General features: G+C 42.9%; 1 protein-coding gene across 3 annotated transcripts in view; it reads left to right on the top strand.

Moving 5' to 3' along the window:
• The first annotated feature begins 1,068 nt into the window (after positions 1 to 1,068).
• The window catches only part of LOC116038609 (protein arginine N-methyltransferase 8-B), a 31,963-nt gene continuing 12,711 nt past the window's right edge, over positions 1,069 to 20,320 (top strand). The window contains exons 1-3 of one of the 3 annotated variants that reach the window (XM_036003236.1): positions 1,069 to 1,847; positions 7,393 to 7,632; positions 9,541 to 9,696. In XM_036003236.1, coding sequence (XP_035859129.1) covers positions 1,779 to 1,847; positions 7,393 to 7,632; positions 9,541 to 9,696 — 465 coding nt within the window. In that variant the 5' untranslated portion in view covers positions 1,069 to 1,778. Of the gene's footprint in view, positions 1,848 to 2,132; positions 2,154 to 7,392; positions 7,633 to 9,540; positions 9,697 to 20,320 lie in introns of those variants that run through there. The other 2 variants (XM_031283133.2, XM_036003237.1) reach the window with 2 other exon arrangements.

Here is a 20,320-nt window from a genome sequence, read left to right as displayed (position 1 = left end):
TTGCATGCAATGTACATGCCTGCCTTTTTAGCTGTCATGATTATTTGCCCAAATATACAGTTTATGTTGCGTAATGGCACGAGGTATGGGTAACAAAAAGAGCATCTGGCCAGATTCCCTTCCTGGTGCCTGCTTACTGCCTGGAGACTGTCTGCCTACCCTCTTTACTGAATAATGTAACAACTGATGAGTGGTGTGGGTGGCAGAGAGGGATGGCCTCTACTCAAAATAGACTCCATTGCAAAAGCAAAAAGCTTTAGAGACAAGATACACTGGCACACGCTTAGTTATGTATAAAACAGTTCTGACAGCAGTGACAGTCTGTGGTCATTTATAGAACCACTGCAGTATGGGCCGAATCATGGGTGTTATAACTATTAGGATATCTCAAGAGACCATCCTGGTTAAGTAAGGGTCAAGAAAAAAAAAAAAAAAGAAAATCAAGGCATCAAAGAAAAGGGTGTATGCTTGTGAATGTGTGTGTTGAGGTTGCCCTGGTTCACCCCTGGAGTGAGCAGAGCAGGTGAAGCATGTAACATGCGTGCGAACAGCAGCCAGTTCTGACACTGCCCCTACAGCCAGGGAGACAGGAGTGGTCCCTTCCTCACACTATCTCTCTCTCTCTCTCTCTCTCTCTCTCTCTCTCTCTCTCATTCTTGTATTCCAACTTGTATATATTTTAAATATTTGTTCTTGTATTCTATCCTATTATTATTTCATGTATATTGTATGTATGTATATTGTATCCTATTATTTCATGTATATTGTATCCTAGTATTTCATGTATATTCTGTGCTGTGTGACTGATTTTGCTGCTAACACTGTAATTTCTCATTTTTGGGATCAATAAATATCTATCTATCTATCTATCTATCTATCTATCTATCTATCTATTCTCTACACTTACTCTCATTCTCTACACTCTCTCTCTCTGTGTGTGTGTGTGTGTGTGTGTGTGTGTGTGTGTGTGTGTGTGTGTGTGTGTGTGTGTGTGTGTGTGTGTGTGCGTGCGTGCATGCGTGCGCGTGTGTGTGTACAGTGTGCGCGCGCAACAGAGCACAGCACAGAGCGTCCTGGCTTTTCAACCACCAGGAACCAAACTCCAACTTTCTCTGGGCAGGCGGCGTTCAGCACTTTGCGAGGATGGAGAGCGGGATAAATGAAGCAAAGAGCTGAATTCCAGAGGAGATCCATTTCAAATGAAGAGCAGAGGGGGTGCATGTGGTAATAAGAAATTCGCAGATTTCTGTGCATGTACTCAGCGGCAAGTCTTTCCCCTCTGAGAGACAGCAGCGGAAGCGGTACTATTTTTAGAAACAGTGTTACTGTAGAGGAGTTAATTAAAGTGGGGCTTAAAGCAGTGTTTTCATGACAATCTGCTGCTTTTACTGCTGCAATCTTCTGAGACGCCTATCTGCGCTTGCCGTGTCATGGGGACAGGACGATGCATTTATATCAATCTTATCTCAGCTAGTGCCAAATGATGCCTTTCCCTCTCATGCTCTCCAGGAAAGCACACCGGGGGACTGCAAACTTTCGCGCCATGGAATCCTCTGCACTTAATTGCAACAGCGGCTGCAAAGCTCTGGGGACCTCGTGTAGTTTTGTGTCTTTTCCGAGTCTTAGAATTTTTAAAGAACATTGCAGTTTGGGATGTGAATGAGAATTAGGCTAGTATTGACTGAAAAAGAACTACGGAGAAAAATCGTTGAGGCGCATACGGGTTTCTCATCCTCCTTACTTCTGTCAAGTGTGAGCACCTGTTTTTGCTGGCTCCTATGGGAATTAAGCACTCGTCCCGCTGCATGCTCCTCAGGAGAAAAATGGCGGAGTCTGAGAGCATTGAGGTAAGTGTGAGTGACACCTTTGGTATTTCAGAAGTCAAAATGAGAGTGCTCTGTCAGAGTTCCAAATGCCTCCTGTCTGCAGCATGTGTCCTACCTTTTAGTAGAAGTTGCGCCTCGGACAAAATGCGACATACTGTCCGGATAGTGAGACAGCAGTCTGAGTGATAAGACAGGCTCCATCTCTGCAGGGATGTTTAGCTCCCCGATAAAACAGGCATTGTGCGCAGAGCAGGCGCGAGGCAAGTGAGTATAATTCCAACATCGAGTAGGCTACACATGGAAAAACCAAGCCATGTACCTCCCAAGGTTAGTGTGTTCTGCAGGGGTTTCATAGTGATTCCACTTTTATTTAGAAGACAGGACTCCTACCCTTACAACATGACCAGCTGCCCACCCGTCCTCGGATAGACAACGTCTAAATAAAGCTAAATATGTTGGGATGTATTTAAATAAAGGCAACCCGTTTTAAAAAGAACATGCTGTGAGCATGATGAGGCTGAACGGGACAGAGTGTGCTGCGCTGAGAGCAGAAGTTGCGCTGTCCACGGTACTGCAGGAGCAAACGGAGGACGCTGGGACTTGATGTGTGGAGCAGTTATCGAGGAAAAGCAGTTGGAGCTGAAGACATGATGCGTCAGTGACTTACGAATCTACATTATTGGCTCCATATAGGTCTCTCAGTGGGGATCCCTGTACCATTTATCTTTTACCGTTTATTACATTACATTACATGCCATTTAGCTGAGGCTTTTATCCAAAGCCACTTCCAATTAAGTGCTTTCAACCTTGAAGGTATAATCTCCAGACAGCAAGAAGTAAGTGCAAGTACATTAGCTTTAAATAAGCCAAACTATGAAGAGCCATATGAAAGTGCAGCTGTAATTTTTTTTTTTTTTTTAAATCTGAGCTCATTACATCATATACACCAGCACGCTCTCTCCGCCCCCTTGATTCTGGTCTCCTGACCATTCCCCTAGTAAACAAAATATCAGTTGGTTATAGAGCATTCTCCTACTGTGTCCGTCATCTGTGGAATGGCCTACCACTACATAAAAAAGAAGCTCACTCAGTTGACATTTTTAAATATAGATTAAAAAACCCACCTCCACTCATTTCATTTTAGCCAACCATAACACACCATCCTTTCTGCGTCCTTCACAAACTAACCTTTTTCACTCATTGTCTTATGTTGCTGGTTTTGTATTGTTTATTATTTCTGCTTTAATGCTGTTCAATTTTTGTTGTTGCTGTCTGTTATTTCTGTGTTCCTTTATTTGTACTCAGACCATGTTTAATGGGGATTTTACACTAAATGTTATTGATTTGATTGATTGATTTGAAGCCCCCTCCTCAAATACTCATTATTCTTTTACATTTCATTATAGAAGTCATCTTCTGTAGCTTTTCTATTAACATCAGAGCACAACATAAGCCCAGTGTTTGGTTGAGTGCAGTGCCACATCTGTATTCACAATGTGACTGGATACTAAAGGAGCAGTGCTGATAAGTAATGATTAAAAGATCCAAAACACTCTGTGAAGTTGGAGTCTCATGTAGCCTACATTATTCATTTAGCAAAAAAGTTACCTCAAAGCAAGTTTAGTCATGGGAGAAGCCTTCCTCAAGCTCTCAACATTTTATCAATGCGCTCACGTCTGAGGGCAGCAGGCACCTCTTACATTATGGTAAGAAGACACTGCTGCTTTGGAATATTTGCGTTCTCAGAAGCACCTACAGTAAGTGCCGTAATGGCAGAGGACCAAAGTGATTCTCTTTCTGGACTGTGATGCTGATTTCCTTTGACCTTATCACAGAAAAACGCCATACCTACAGTAGGCCATTAATGCCTTTTAGTCATCTATGTGTTATCTCTCTCCAGACATGCATTGAAACACTCATTTCCTTTCAGCAGACAGAGTTTACCTTACAAATCCATCTACTTGACGTTACCACTGACTTATGAAACAGTTCACAAACAGGCGTCATCTTTAACAGGTACAAAATGACTGTATGTCCCCTCATAAGTGTCAATTGAATGCCCTTCTCAAATAACAATCATCACCTCTGTGTAAGGAGGAGGATCCAGTCTGAAATACAACCCCAAATGTGTTTATCTGTCTGGTGGGTCAGAGGCAAGGATGTGTGCCACCCTCTCCTTCCTGTGTAAGCATCTTGGTTACACTCGCTGCAGCTGCTCTCCTCTGACCGTACTGCCCCCCAAGTCTACTTCAATCTTTCCGTTAATGAAAGATTGAGCAATTTCGTTTTTCTGCGTTGCAACTTATAGAAAGTCCTCATCGATTCTGTATTAAACTTGACAGCCTTAATCACAGCTTCTGTGGCACTGTCTTGTAATTATTGGCTCTTTAAATGTTGGCTTGGAGCCAGCTGTTCAGAAAAATCATGCTTTCTTTTGCTTTCACTGTTGGAATTTTTTTTTAGAAGATGCCAAGATTTCTTATCATAACTGAGCTGAGTGTGACTTTAGGTCAGTTGCTAAATGGAAACATCTGTTTGTCTTTTCAGATTAAATAAATGAAGTGATACATCAATAGAAACAGGCATCTCCAGGCAGCTACAGTAAAGGCTCCTTGATGATCCAAATGATTAACATTTTATGATTGACATATATGTTAATCATAACATGTTAATTATATTTACATCATATTAACCTACTATTTCTGTGAGAGCTATATCTCTCACAGAAATAGTAGGTTAATATGCTGCACTGTACCAAAGTGCTCCCTCTTTAGATCTTCATCATGCATGGCTTAAAGGATTAAGAGAAGTTCAACAGTTGGGCTTTCCCTTTTAATTACAAGTTCCTCGCAAAGCGTGAGATCTTTTATATAGCAATTAATCAAAAAGTCTGTAAACTTGACCAAGCAGAGTCTCTCAATGTTCTCATGTTCCCTGCTGTAATGCTCAATGAAATGCTGGCGGTACATCAACTAAATGTTATTTGGGTTGAATGTTAAAGCTTTAGTGCATAACTTTTTGATATTAATAAACGTCCGTTACATTCAAGCTATTGCCAAATGAGTTGCTACAAAGCTAATTAAGAATATCAGCTCCACACAGCTCTCTCTGTATGTCTCAGTATGGCTATGTTCAGAAGATTGTGTCGTCGGTAACACTTTACAATAAGGGTGCATTCATTAGCATTACTTAATGCATTAATAAGCATTAATTAACCGTTAATTACAGTTAAATTAGGTGTCTAATAAACATGTATTAACAATGCTCATGTTTGTTCTTGTTAACTCAGGTATCAAGCGATTCATTATTTACTATTAGTTAATGCCTTAACTAACTGTTAATTACTACTAAGGTGTCTATTTTACCATTAGTTAATAAAAGTTAATTAAGGTGTATATTGTAACGTCAGTTAATGTAGTAATAAGCCTTGACCAACTGTTAGTAATAGTTAAATAAGGCATCTATTTTACCATTAGTAAATACAATATTAAGCCTTGACTAACTGTTAATAACAGTTAACTAAGGTGTCTATTTTACGATTATTTAATATAGTAAAAAGCCTGGGCAAACTGTTAGTAACAGTTAACTAAGGCGTCTATTTTACCATTTGTTAATGCCTTGACTACCTGCTAATAACAGTTAATTAAGGTGTCTATTATATCATTAGTAAATGCAATATTAAGCCTTGAATAACTGTTAAAAACAGTTAACTAAAGTGTCTATTTTACCATTAGTTAATGCAGTAATAAGCCTTGACTAACTGTTAATAACAGTTAATTAAGGTGTCTATTTTAACATTAGTTAATGTACTGGTGCTAGGCTAGCGCAAGTCAACAGTATCTGCTAGCCTGCCACTACTGCCGTCTTACCCACTCCACAGTACAACTTTTTAATCCAGCTCTGTGCCATCTCTGTGTGGGCAGTGTGTTTAGATGAACAGTGTTTGGCTTCCCTCCGTGGTGCCAGTGCACGGAGCAGCTGATGTCTGCCGAGATGAAACGCGGCACGGAGGTCAGCTGAGATCTCGGCAGACCCCGGCTGCTCCGTGCTCTGCAGCCATAGAGGAATGCCACACACCGTTCATCTACACACACTGCCCACACTGCCATGACCCAGAGCTTAAATCAGCAAAATACAGTATCTCTTTAAGCTGAACATATTTCTGCTGTCCATTGCCTCATTAATGAAGATTATAAAAGCTGAATGGCCTCAGATGGAGGTGAAGATGTGGCACATAAACTGAAGATCTGAAAGATACAGTAGCAAATCTTAAAACATGCAAGAAATGGTTTAAATTCTAGCAGCAGCATGTGTCAGGGTGTTCAGCAAGATCAGACTGTATGAATGCAAACTGAAGAGAAAATATGTTTCAGATGGAGCTTGTCCTATACCTTTATTCGCTTTCCTTCGACACAAGCCTTTCAATCTTTATTTTTTTTTGCTTCTTTCAGATTAAAAATTAAATGCAGATGCATCACTGATAACACCCCATATTTTCATCCACCTTGCCAATTATTTATCATTTTATTTTTAGAAGGCTAAAAAGTTGGAATGAGAATACACACCAGAATGGCTTACTGCTCAAAACTGAGATGCAGGGAGTCCATTTCTCCATCTCTCTCTCTCTCTCTCTCTCTCTCTCTCTCTCTCTCTCTCACTCTCTCTCGGCACACACACACACACACACACACACACACACACACACATACTATGACTAGACCTTCCCAGCTGGCCTTAGAGGTGATAATCATGGCGTTATGGGTGTACCGTCTGTGCAGAGCAGAGCTTTCTGGCCATCTCTGCCTTCTGTTGACAGTGGAGTAGACTGACAGATGAGCTGAGAGGGATGAGAGCAGATTACATTTTTAAGTGGAATGGCTGATGAGTCTAAGCCAATCACTGCCCATGAATCCAAACCACACAATGTGATGCCAAGTTGCTGTTATATCCTCGTTTTGTTTCTTACTCAGAAAGTGGTTTGAATAATAAAAGCCCAGAGTCCTCATCCATCCATCTTCTTCCGCTTATCCGGTAACGGGTCGCGGGGGTAGCAGCTCCAGCAGGGGACCCCAAACTTCCCTTTCCCGAGCCACATTAACCAGCTCCGACTGGGGGATCCCGAGGCGTTCCCAGGCCAGGTTGGAGATATAATCCCTCCACCTAGTCCTGGGTCTTCCCCGAGGCCTCCTCCCAGCTGGACGTGCCTGGAAAACCTCCCTAGGGAGGCGCCCAGGGGGCATCCTTACCAGATGCCCGAACCACCTCAACTGGCTCCTTTCGACGCGAAGGAGCAGCGGCTCTACTCACGGATGACTGAGCTTCTCACCCTATCTCTAAGGGAGACGCCAGCCACCCTCCTGAGGAAACCCATTTCGGCCGCTTGTACCCTGGATCTCGTTCTTTCGGTCATGACCCAGCCTTCATGACCATAGGTGAGGGTAGGAACGAAAACTGACCGGTAGATTGAGAGCCTTGCCTTCTGGCTCAGCTCTCTTTTCGTCACAACGGTGCGATCCAGAGTCCTCAACCCCAATGAATTGTTTTTCTTCTTTATCTCTCTTTGTAGCAACCACAGCCACGGCCAATCCGTATAATTCCATCCCAGTCGGCACAGCCAACCTCGTTGCCCAAGCCGGTGCCTTCCATCCAGCATGCCTCACGGCCTCCTCTGCCGCCACACACGCCCCATGCTGCCAGCCTTCCCAGCTGTCCTGGGCGGGGAAAGATGTCCAAATTTCTTAGCCCAGAGGAGATGACCTCACGAGACTACTACTTTGACTCTTATGCCCACTTTGGTATACATGAGGTATGCCTGCATGTCCTACAGTATATTTATCTGTTTTCTTGTTTCTGTGTGTTCTTGTCAGGGATAATTAGACAGATGTGCAACATGCATGATGACTGTTTTTGACCAAATATTCTCAGGAACTAAAAAAATCCGTTTGCACATTCCTGTTTGCATTACCACCACAAGCTCAGGGACTCTTGTACTGCCTGTCGTTAATAGTTGTCCTTCAAATACTCATTGTACATCAGATAGTGGTAATTGCTCTGCATATGGTGTAGCAAATACAACTCTTATATGACAAATATACCCATATTTATACTGCAGTGTAGCATAACTGTCATAATGCTAACAAGTTATTTTTCACATTGCACAGTATGTTGTTGTTAGATATCTAATGCCAATTAATGAACACAAGTTATCCATCGCATTGTAAACCTGGGTGCAAACACAACTATGTGTGGAGATGCAGTGGATCAAAACTAAACCAGGAAATATCCCTGCAAGATTGACTTGAAGTTTAAATGGACAGTTATGTTTGCCTTTTCACTTCCCCATAAGTGGCTCAGATAATATAGTTAAACCGCAGACTTCCTGTTTGATCTGTGGTGTGGTTTCTCCATTCACCTTTAACACAGCTGCTTTGGCTTTAGATTTCCGAAGTGAAGCATGGGGATAAAATGTCATCATAACCAATAGGAGTAATGGCTAAATTACAAGTCCCAAGTTGTATTTTTACAAATGTTCCTTGAAATTGAATCTATACCATTTTCCCCATGGGTTTTTGCCAATGTTTCCAATAATAATTTGGTTTAAAATTAGAACAAAATCAGACAAAAGTTACTAAATTCTGTAGAACATTCCAACTAAACCCTTAATCATACTCCAGGAATAGCTGACCCTCACAGACTTGGGCAGATGACAAAATGTACGTCAGCGGACCCCCATTGCCACAAATTGGCCTTTGTTGTCTGTTGACATTGGTCTACTTGTGGCTTTTTTAGCTTCTTCTTTTTCTTTCTAGACCTCATTATTATAGACTCCTCTATTGTGTGTTGGCAAGGCACTTTAATGATGATCCTGTGTGACATTTTTCCTGAACTGAGCCTCCAAGCCTCCTCCTGCGCTGTACTACCCAAACAACCTATAACAACCAAATCCCATATGTCATAGATGGTTAGAACCATGGGTATGGTTACAGTCAGCCAATCCCATCAAAGGACATGAGATCTGAACCCTGCATGAGAGGATATTTCTGGGAGGCTTACCTCTTATTTAGCTTAGTGCTACACAAAGTCTGGACTTGATGGAGAATGCTGGAGGACTGGTGCAACTTTGATGAAGACATACTTCAATCTTAATCAACAGTGAGCCGTTATTAAACATATTGTTTAAAAAAATGTTTTTATTTTTTTGTGTCTCATAATTCCAGTATTCAAGATGATACTTGAAGCATTCTACATGGTTACCTTTTCTATCAGAGTTCAGCTGCATTGTAAGGAGAGGAGACAGAATGTTTTAAAAAAGATCACGTTCCTCTAGTGTGGCCTGTGAGATGAATCTTTGATATTTCTTGGAAAGTAGGTCAGGTGTAATTTTTGTGTCATTTCTAAATATTCTTCACACTCACACATGCATGCACTCGGTAAGAAATGCAGACAGGCTGAGCCTGGAGGCTCATGGGGCGGCTTATTCGGAAAACACCAACTATGGATTTGAATGTAGAACCGTACGGCTGAGACGTGATAGAGTAAGATTACGGGGGGAGGCTGTGTGTTATTTGTCGCCGCTCCACTGCTGATATTACAGCAAATCCAGATTCCCATTGTCCAGCCAGTAATTTTAAATCAACAAAACCAATTGTCACTCCCCGCAGGGGTTAGCTGTGTCAACATCTTCTTCATATTTTGTTGTCGTATGCTAATCCAGGAGATGCTGAAGGACGAAGTGAGGACGCTCACCTACAGGAACTCCATGTACCACAACAAACACGTCTTCAAGGACAAAATAGTGTTGGATGTTGGAAGTGGGACTGGGATCCTGTCCATGTTTGCGGCCAAAGCGGGGGCAAAGCACGTGTATGGGGTAAGACGTGTTTCCTTTCAGTGGAGCGTCATCATGCTGAACCATCAGGCTCTAATCACTGCGGAGCCCAGCCTGACAAGCTGCTCACACTGTTTGCATGTACTGTAGTTAGTTAGTTAGTTAGTTTTATTTTATTTCTGTGTCATGCCAAAAATTTGGCCCATCCCATATGGGATTACAAGACACCATTATTTAATAGGAATCTTCCGGTCTCACGTACACAAATCGTGGAGAAATCGTGTGAATAACAAACAAAAAACAAAAGAGTACATACAAACTAATATCTACAAATTATCTCGGTAAAGAGCATTTTTTCGGTTCTCCCAGGCTTTCTCAAGATAACTAGCTAATGCATGTTTCACATGTGAACAGCCATCTCAGTCTTTGAGCATCATCCATATTTACAAAATCAATATCTGTTTTTACTGTATGTGCATGACCGGCTCTCTGTATATAAGTGTTAAACATTTTTCCTCAGGCTACCTATAATCTTTCGAAGAATATCCAGTGTGACGGGCAGGTGATAAAAGTGTGTGGCCCCTCCGGCAGGTTGACAGCCTCGTAGTCGTAGCGGTTTAAGAGCACTTTCTGTTATCGTGTACTGGAGCAGAGGTGATTGCCAGTCAGGGCATGTCTGAGAATACATGCTGGATACACACCACCAGCTTGGGTTAACCACGTGGAACTTATTTTTTGCTCCCGACAGCGTGTATTTGCTTCAGGGGGACGAGTGATTAACTTGGAAATGCCAACTGACTTGTTCTGAGCTACTTGTTGACATTATGTGTGTGTGTGTGTGTGTGTGTGTGATTTCTTGCGTCTTATTTGTTTTCCTTCCCTATTCTGCTGTCGCGCTCGGTTCCTCTATCCCTGTCTTTGTACTTTAAACTGAAATATCACTTCAGTTCCTTTTCCTTTACCTCACACTTGCATTTCTTCCGTCCATCTGGGAAAGATTTATCCACATAAATGGGTCTAAGAATTTAGGGATTTTGTGCACATTTTACTTAGATGCTCTCGGTTTGAGTTCTGCACCAGTGCCCAACACCTTTATCGTACCTAAAGCTCATAAAGATCAATGTGAGCGATGGGCTTGTGAGGTGCAAGGACTGGGCTCTGGGCCAACAAAAACATCACTCTGTCATATGGACCTCGTTACATAAAAAGGAAAAGTGATAACCTCTATTCTGGCTCCACAGAGTACCCATAAAAGACTGCTGAATTCCGTATGTATCAGAGCCATATAATCATGAAACACTGAGCCCATATGTAATATAATGTATCGTACATCGTCAACAACTAATTAAAATGAATAGTAAACTCAAATATCTTTTAAAACTAGCATCTAACACGGGTTACTTTTTTAGTTTGTTCTTTTTTATTTTGCCTGAATATTTTTCTCCCTGATAACGTTACAAAAATATCAAATAATGTTATTTGCAGAGGGAATGTACATTAAAGGGAAAGGACAGCAGGAGAGCAGTATGTGGGATCTCATAAATAAATAAACACCAACAAGTAACAGTAAATACATTGTGTATTTTATGTGGTCAGTCCATAATCATTCCAGCTCTCACCAACCCCTGATATAAAACCACGGGCAGCATCATTATCCACAAGCTCACATGTGCAGATTGTAAGCTGCCTGCCCAGCATGAAATAACAGAGGGCTGATGTGAACTTGATCTGCAAGCAGGTATATCAGGGTCCAAAAAGCTAAAGCAACTCTGAAATCAAATGATCGCGGAACAGATTTTAAACAAGTGGTTTAATATGTGTTGTTTGCAGTGCACATCGACAGGATATGATCCAGCCTTCGACCAAAAGGGCTCAATAAATCATTGTGCGTCTCATTCACGAGTGTCAAAGAGTCTTGTAATTTAGATAACTGCTCTCTGTGTTACACTTAAAACCCAAAAGACAAAAGAACCACAGTAAAGGAGTGGTTGGTGTATAAAGTTGTTCATACAGCAAGCTAAAGAGAGTTGCCAACTTAGCAACTTTCTCTCTATTTTTAATCACAGCAACAAATCTTAACCATTGTTCTTGACTAAGAATTCACACAAGTTGATGAAATTGTAGCATCCATCCATCCATCTTCTTCCGCTTATCCGGTAGCGGGTCGCGGGGGTAGCAGCTCCAGCAGGGGACCCCAAAATTCCCTTTCCCGAGCCACATTAACCAGCTCCGACTGGGGGATCCCGAGGCGTTCCCAGGCCAGGTTGGAGATATAATCCCTCCACCTAGTCCTGGGTCTTCCCCGAGGCCTCCTCCCAGCTGGACGTGCCTGGAACACCTCCCTAGGGAGGCGCCCAGGGGGCATCCTTACCAGATGCCCGAACCACCTCAACTGGCTCCTTTCGACGCGAAGGAGCAGCGGCTCTACTCCGAGCTCCTCACGGATGACTGAGCTTCTCACCCTATCTCTAAGGGAGACGCCAGCCACCCTCCTGAGGAAACCCATTTCGGCCGCTTGTACCCTGGATCTCGTTCTTTCGGTCATGACCCAGCCTTCATGACCATAGGTGAGGGTAGGAACGAAAACTGACCGGTAGATTGAGAGCTTTGCCTTCTGGCTCAGCTCTCTTTTCGTCACAACGGTGCGATAAATTGAGTGTAATACCGCACCCGCTGCGCCGATTCTCCGACCAATCTCCCGCTCCATTGTCCCCTCACTCGCGAACAATACCCCAAGGTACTTGAACTCCTTCACTTGGGGTAAAGACTCATTCCCTACCTGGAGAAGGCACTCCATCGGTTTCCTGCTGAGAACCATGGCCTCAGATTTAGAGGTGCTGATCCTCATCCCAGCCGCTTCACACTCTGCTGCGAACCGATCCAGTGAGTGCTGAAGGTCACAGGCCGATGATGCCATCAGGACCACATCATCCACAAAAAGCAATGCAAGTAAAGTCAAATTATTAAAATATAGATCTCCTGCTGAGAACCATGGCCTCGCAATGTTGAAGAGGCGTGTCAACCAAGACAACCCCTCCACACCCAGAGCTTTAAGCATTTCTGGATGGATCTCATCAATCCCTGGGGCTTTGCCACTGTGGAGTTGTTTAACTACCTCAGCAACTTCCACCAGGGAAATTGACGACAATCCCCCATCATCCTCCAGCTCTGCCTCTACCATAGAGGGCGTATTAGTCGGATTTAGGAGTTCCTCAAAGTGCTCCTTCCACCGCCCTATTACTTCCTCAGTTGAGGTCAACAGCGTCCCATCCTTACTGTACACAGCTTGGATGGTTCCCCGCTTCCCCCTCCTGAGGTGGCGAACGGTTTTCCAGAAGCACCTTGGTGCCGACCGAAAGTCCTTCTCCATGTCTTCTCCGAACTTTTCCCACACCCGCTGCTTTGCCTCTTTCACGGCAGAGGCTGTAGCCCTTCGGGCCCTTCGGTACCTTGCAACTGCCTCCGGAGTCCTCTGGGATAACATATCCCGGAAAGACTCCTTCTTCAGTTGGACGGCTTCCCTGACCACCGGTGTCCACCACGGTGTTCATGGGTTACCGCCCCTTGAGGCACCTAAGACCACAGCTCCCCGCCGCAGCTTCAGCAATGGAAACTTTGAACATTGTCCACTCGGGTTCAATGCCCCCAGCCTCCACAGAGATGCACGAAAAGCTACGCCGGAGGTGTGAGTTGAAAGTCTGTCGGACAGGGGCCTCCTCCAGACGTTCCCAATTTACCCGCACTACCCGTTTGGGCTTACCAGGTCTGTCCAGAGTCTTCCCACACCCTCTGATCCAACTCACCACCAGATGGTGATCAGTTGACAGCTCTGCCCCTCTCTTCACCCGAGTGTCCAAAACATACGGCCTCAGATCAGATGAAACGATTATAAAATCGATCATTGACCTTTGGCCTAGGGTGCTCTGGTACCAAGTACACTTATGAGCATCCCTATGTTCGAACATGGTGTTCGTTATAGACAATTCATGACTAGCACAGAAGTCCAACAACAAACAACCACTCTGGTTTAGATCAGGGAGGCCGTTCCTCCCAATCACGCCTCTCCATGTGTCTCCATCATTTCCCACGTGCGCGTTGAAGTCCCCCAGCAGAACTATGGAGTCCCCCACTGGAGCCCCATACAGGACTCCATTCAAGGTCTCCAAGAAGGCCGAATACTCCGAGCTCTTGTTTGGTGCATACGCACAAAAAACAGTCAGAGTTTTCCCCCCCACAACCCGCAGGCGTAGGGAGGCGACCCTCTCGTCCACCGGGGTAAACTCCAACGTAGCAGCGCTCAGCCGGGGGCTTGTGAGTATCCCCACACCCGCCCGGCACCTCACACCCTGGGCAACTCCGGAGAAGAAAAGAGTCCAACCCCTATCCAGGAGTATGGTTCCAGAACCGAGACTGTGCGTAGAGGTAAGCCCCACCAGATCCAACTGGTAGCGCTCCACCTCCCGCACAAGTTCCGGCTCCTTCCCCCACAGAGAGGTGACGTTCCACGTCCCCAGAGCCAGCGTCTGCTGCCCGGGTCTGGTCCGTCGAGGCCCCTGACCTTCACTGCCACCCATGTGGCAGCGCACCCGACCCCAGCGGTTCCTTCCTGAAATTGTAGCAACTTGATAAAAAAAACAAAACAATAATAGCTAATGGTGAAGCCAGTTAGTGTCTGTAAAGTTAAGATTTTTTTAATACATTTTTCTTTTCAATTTTGTATATACAGGAGGTAAACAGTTGCACATATATGCAAATTAGCGTGGGACGTAGTCCAGTGACATTTCAAGCAGGCTTTAGCTACTTTCCATTAAACTTACTTTTCTCAGAATGTGACAGACCACAAATGGGTCTTGAGAGTTAAAAACTCCTGCTGTTGACATGAGATGCCCATGTTGCTCGGTTTCTCCTGGATGTAACATTAGGCAAGCATGGCTAAATATTAGCTAGTTGATAAGCTAATAGTATACAAGTTTGTTCATATGCTTGTTGTAGAATTTACAAACAAAAAGTCGTAATGCAGCTTAAAATTCTTTCAAAACTACAGGAATCAAACTGAACCTAAACTTAAATACTAAATTAGGAATCCTAAATTAGGATTTAAGTGGGAGGGATGACTACAGTGACAGTGACTCTTCCTGACACTAGTGAGAGGTGCAAGAGGCATTGTATGAGGGTGTGTTGACTCTAAACACGCCTCGAGGCCTCAGTGCTCCCACTGAATATTGACTCTGATGGACACATGGCTAATGGCTGTCTCTTCTCGCAGAGATTCAGACAGAGAGAGATACAGAATCATTGCCAATTAGAGGGCTGACGCATAAAGCCTGGTTTTTAATTGGCAGGGCAATCTGTGTTGTGTGTGAGCAGTTGACTGAAATACAGACAGAAGGCTGCGGGCGCCACCAGCAGCCTCCGCTAATAGACAGCAGAGAATAGGGCTGCTCCAGGGTGGCAGTGCCAATGTCAAATCCTTGCACCCTATGCATGCTCAGTGTGAAACTGAAGACCTCAGCTAGAAAGCAGAAGCCAGGATTTCATTTTCACCACCAAAAAAAAAAAAAAAAAAAAAAGGAAACATCCAAGTTGATATTTCCTTATTTGTCCATGTCACAGTTGGTGTGTTGCTTACACAGCATGTCGAATCCATTTGTCTCCAAAATAAAAGCCCCCGCAGACCTAATTCTTCCATGAGAGTCAAAACTGAGTGCTTCTATTTTTTAGCCTGGTCTCTCCACAAATGTCCCAGTCTGGGTTTGCCCTTTTTTTAAGAACCACAGCACCTTGAGTTGATTCAAAAGTCCCCTTTGTTGTGTGACAGGGAATAATATGACCCAAACGCAGAGAGAGGAAGGCAGGCAGGAGAAAGGTTGAGCTTGAGGATTTATTTATACAAAAACAAGGAAAATGCGAATCGAGCTAGTCCCCAAAAACCAAGGGCAAAAGACTACTACTCAAAAAATACAAAACACAAGGAAATGAAAACCAAAAAACCTCAAAAGTCTTCAAAAAACCAGGAACAGATAAAAAAAGGAAATCCAGGGAGTAACAAACTAGAATTGACTAACACAGGGAGGTAAAGCACACACAAACTGACCAGACGAAGACTCAAAACGATCTGACAAGATACAAAGGAAACACAGGGGCTAAATAAACTAGGTAACGAACACAGGACAGGTGACACCAGGGTTGGGGAAAAGGTGGAGCACATTAGACAATCACACAGGCGGGAAAACACAGGAAGCAAAACTAGACATGACAAGACAGAAAACAGACTATCAAAATAAAACAGGAAACAGAACATAAACAGGGAAATGCACAACAGGGAACAGAAAAATACACAACAAAATATACACAGACCACAATACACAACACTGGATAAATTTACAAGGGAACAGAAAAATACAGAATAAATATACAAAAACAGGAAACATACAGAAAACTACAAACAGGCAACAGAAATAGAACAAAATACAATGCAAAATACTGAAACCATAACAGAAATGTCCAAAACCACAACACCCTTTTTGATTACAAGCAAATGGACCTCTTGCAGCATGAATAAGTCTGCACACCTCTGACAAACCAGTCCCAGGTTTGGTGGAACAGAGTGAACAAACTCAGGTGAAAATCTATACTCTTAGGCTCCCTGATGCTGCAAGGGGTTGGTATTGACAAATGCCTCCCGTTGAATTATGTTCTCATTTTGTTTGGGAGCTGCTTACTAGAAGTATCTAGAGTTGATTCTGATGAATGAAGGGGCTTTATTATGTTTCTCTGTTATCGTTGGCACCTCAATTAATCAGCCATGAGTCCTGCATTGGTGAGCAAAACAGGAAGTACATAGTATGTCAAACAAGGAGCTCAGGACTCAGAAAAGAAAAGGTATACAGTGAAAAGGCAAGGAGAAAAATGTGAAAGAGATGCAGGTATCTCAGGGGGAGAGAAATGGGGCAAAGAAAAGAGCAGTGGGGTGAGGATCATTTAAAAGAATTTGAAATGTCAGACGACTAATGAAAGTGGAAGTTGAAGGTCCGATCGGAGCTGAAATGGCTGGTTGTAGTTAAGCAGTGACTAATCATTAACTTAATTACTTACAAGTAGGATGCTCTGGCAGCGTTTCAGGGACTGGCACAGAGGCTGGTCACCTTGTGAATTCCATCCCTTTGTAATTCCCACCCCTCCTGGCAAATATCCAGCTGCCCAGTTTTCAATTTTGAAATCTTTTTACAAGCGGTGTCGTATTTACGACTGCAGTGGAAGCCACCCACAAAGAGACAATAAACAAAGATGAACTTGTTTTCTACTCCAGAGAGCACCTTATGGTGGCTGCAGGAGCAATACATCAAAAATAGAGATTTAATTCTGGATTTGTCTTTACTCCAAAATACACAAGGAATTGGAATTCACTCTGATAAATCCCTCGAGAGCTAGAGGAGCCATATGAACATGACCGAAGGGAATGCCACTGCCTGTAAGGGCCACAGTGGGACGTTCAGTAAAGGATTGTCACTATTCCACTAACCTCCTAAGGAAAAAAATAGCATCCTGATAAAACAGCCTCATCTGTCTTTAGCAGTGGTGGAAAGTACATTTAGGTACTTGCGCTTTGCTCTGCTAGTATTTCCATTTTACAATACTTTATACTTTACTTTATTTGACAGCTTCAGTTTCTTTTCAGATTAAGATTTTACACAACAAAAAGTATGATAAGATTATAAAATACAACATTAAGCCAGTTGTTTCCAACCTTTTTGGCTTGTGACCTCTCATGACCCTAATCCATTATTTCCCAAAACAAAAAATCCCTAAAAAAAATGAATACAATTTTGGGTAGCAGAAGTTTGTTTTTTCTTCTTTCCTCTCCCATGAATCATTTTATGAGCCCCCAGATTTATCTTGTGACCCTTAGCAGGGGGCTTGTAGGTTGGGAACCACTGGACTAAACCACCAAGTTAAAACTAGCTGCTACAACAGTAACTATGCCACTTACAGTACACACTGATGCCATATGTAAAAATATATACAAAGTACGGTAACACTTTATTTGAAGGGGTGTGCATAAGACTGACATGACACCATCATTATTATGACATGACACGTGTCATGAACATGAAGGAGTGTTCATGACTGTTGTCATTAAGTGTCATTCGGTAAATTATGACTCTTTTAATGCAAAGTTAGCATTGTCCGAGATGTCTCTATCATGACAACTTGACATTAACAAAGACAACAATCTCTGTGTTATGACAACTTGACATTAAACTAGACACTACAACCTATCGATGTCATTGTAATGACAACTTGCCATTAACCTAGACAACATAACCTGTCATAAATGTGTCATGACAGGCCCAATTATCAAACTAAACTATTTAGCTTTATGTGTTAACATTACAGTATACTGTCATTAAGAGGTTGGTTTTTACATTGGCTGTCATGAGAGCATTATTATTGTGTCATGAATATTTTAGTAGTATATTTTAAGTAAAGTGAAATAATTTGGTCCTGTCATGAAGTTTGATTTCATCATCAAATGTTTTAATGACGGTGTCATGAATAATATCCTTGACCTCAAGTAAAGTGGAACCATTTGGACTTAGTCATGAACACTCAAAATGACTCCTTCATGTTCATGACAGGTGTCATGTCCTAATAATGAGTGTCATGTCAGTCTTATGAACACTCTTCAAATAAAGTGTTACCCAAAGGACTAATACAAACGTCCTATAAGTACATTGTGCTGCTTATACTTACTTAAGTGACTGAATACTTCTTCCACAACTGGTCTTTAGAGACTACCTGTTATGACCACAGCTAGCGATTACATATTTTAAGATTACTTTTTGGCCTATTTTGCCTTTATTGGATAGGACAGCTTAAGACAGGAAAGTGGGAGAGAGAGGTGGATGACATGCAGCGAAGGGCCGCTGCGATAGGACTAAGCCTTGGTACATGGGGCGCACGTTCAACCAGGTGAGCTTCCAGGGCGCCTCGCCATCACAAACTTCTAACAAAACATATGGATAAACATTAAATGTTGGGATTTAAATAATGTAAAGCAGTGTCTTTAAGAGAAATTATGAGATGTTTTTGTTCTTGCATCCCCCTTCAAATTTAGCCCGAGTACATCTGTAATCCATATGGTCAATTGCTGCCGTTTGAGCTTTTATCTGAGGCATTCTGGTAACATTTTAAATCTTCTGAAGCTGCATTATACACAGACATGAGGACGTACTGTATTATTGCAAGTGCTGTAGACATTCCATTAAACATATCTTCCTCATAGCATCCAGAGATGTTCATAAGTCATTTTTTGGAAGTCCAAGTCGAGTCTCAAGTCTTTGAGGGGCAAGTTCAAGTCAAGTCTCAAGTCTTTTGCCAGGAGTCCAAGTCAAGTCTCAAGTCTCTGGTCATCTGATCTGTCCCTAACACTGTATTGTTAAATCTTATGAATTCAAAACATGTCCTGTAGCTACCATCCATACAGTACAGTATCAAAATCAGTTGTAGGATAACTTTATGGGGTCTATTTAACACATCCCTGTAGCCCTTGGACCTGGTGAAATATGAACCCAAGTCTGTCACATCATATGGATACAACTATAAAGATACAATGTGCCTGTTCCCAGCATTAGCACAACACTTTGCGATGGTTAGCTTGTTACCTGTGGTGATACATGCTAAATGTAACGTCTCTTTCAGTCAAAAAAAATGTCGAAGTGGAAATCAAGAGAATAGTGGCAGCGCCACACAAGTTACAGAACAACATGCATCTCAGTGTCAGTCCAAATTACGCACAATAAGCAGTTTGAACTCACTGATATAATGCCATTTATTTTCTAAGTGTTAGTACACTCAGTGAAACTGAGTCCAGCGCGAGGGAGACCCGACTCAGAGGAGGAGAGGTTAGTGAGGCCAGCGTCTCCACGGCAGGTGACAGTGCGCACGGATCCGCTGCGCCACGCATGGATGAAATAATGAAATAGTAAGTAGGACTACAGCAACAGAATTATGTGCAGAATTAAGTCAAGACGGCCCAGTGTTTGGTGGACCGGGTACACCTTGTTCACTTAATAGCCTACAAATCATCCACGGGATCAATTACGCATCACATGAGTTTGCCCACCCGACACAGCGTTTGTTCCTGGGGAGATGGATCCATGCGTCCCGACTCCTGTGCGCCATGGATGTCTGAGCCTCAGCAACCACTAACTATAACAATACAATGTGCCTGTTCCCAGCATTAGCACAACACTTTGCGATGGTTAGCTTGTTACCTGTGACGATATATGCTAAATGTAACGTCTCTTTCACATTAGCGTGTGAGTGACTGACCTATCTGGGTGCGTTTTGAGATGCCTGATGAAGTTCGATGTTGTTGTCATTTATCTTGGTGCCACACACCTTGCACGTAGCTGTTGGCTTACTGCCACTGTTTACCAAGTAATTGAAAGTAAAACTAATGACAAAAGGCACAACTCCGGGAGGACTTGGTGTCGTCATGTCAATATATATTTTTTTTTATGTGAGTGCGAGCACATAAGGCATAACGCATGCGTTACATTGCACATTATGGCAAAGGGCAGGGGACATGAGGCCCGTCATACGTTTCCCCAACGTATATGCGCCAATGAAAGAAAATAGAAATACATGAATACATTTAGAT

This window comes from Sander lucioperca, chromosome 7, assembly GCF_008315115.2.
Source record: "Sander lucioperca isolate FBNREF2018 chromosome 7, SLUC_FBN_1.2, whole genome shotgun sequence".
NCBI lineage: Eukaryota > Metazoa > Chordata > Actinopteri > Perciformes > Percidae > Sander > Sander lucioperca.
This window is presented reverse-complemented; position numbering and strand designations above follow the sequence as displayed.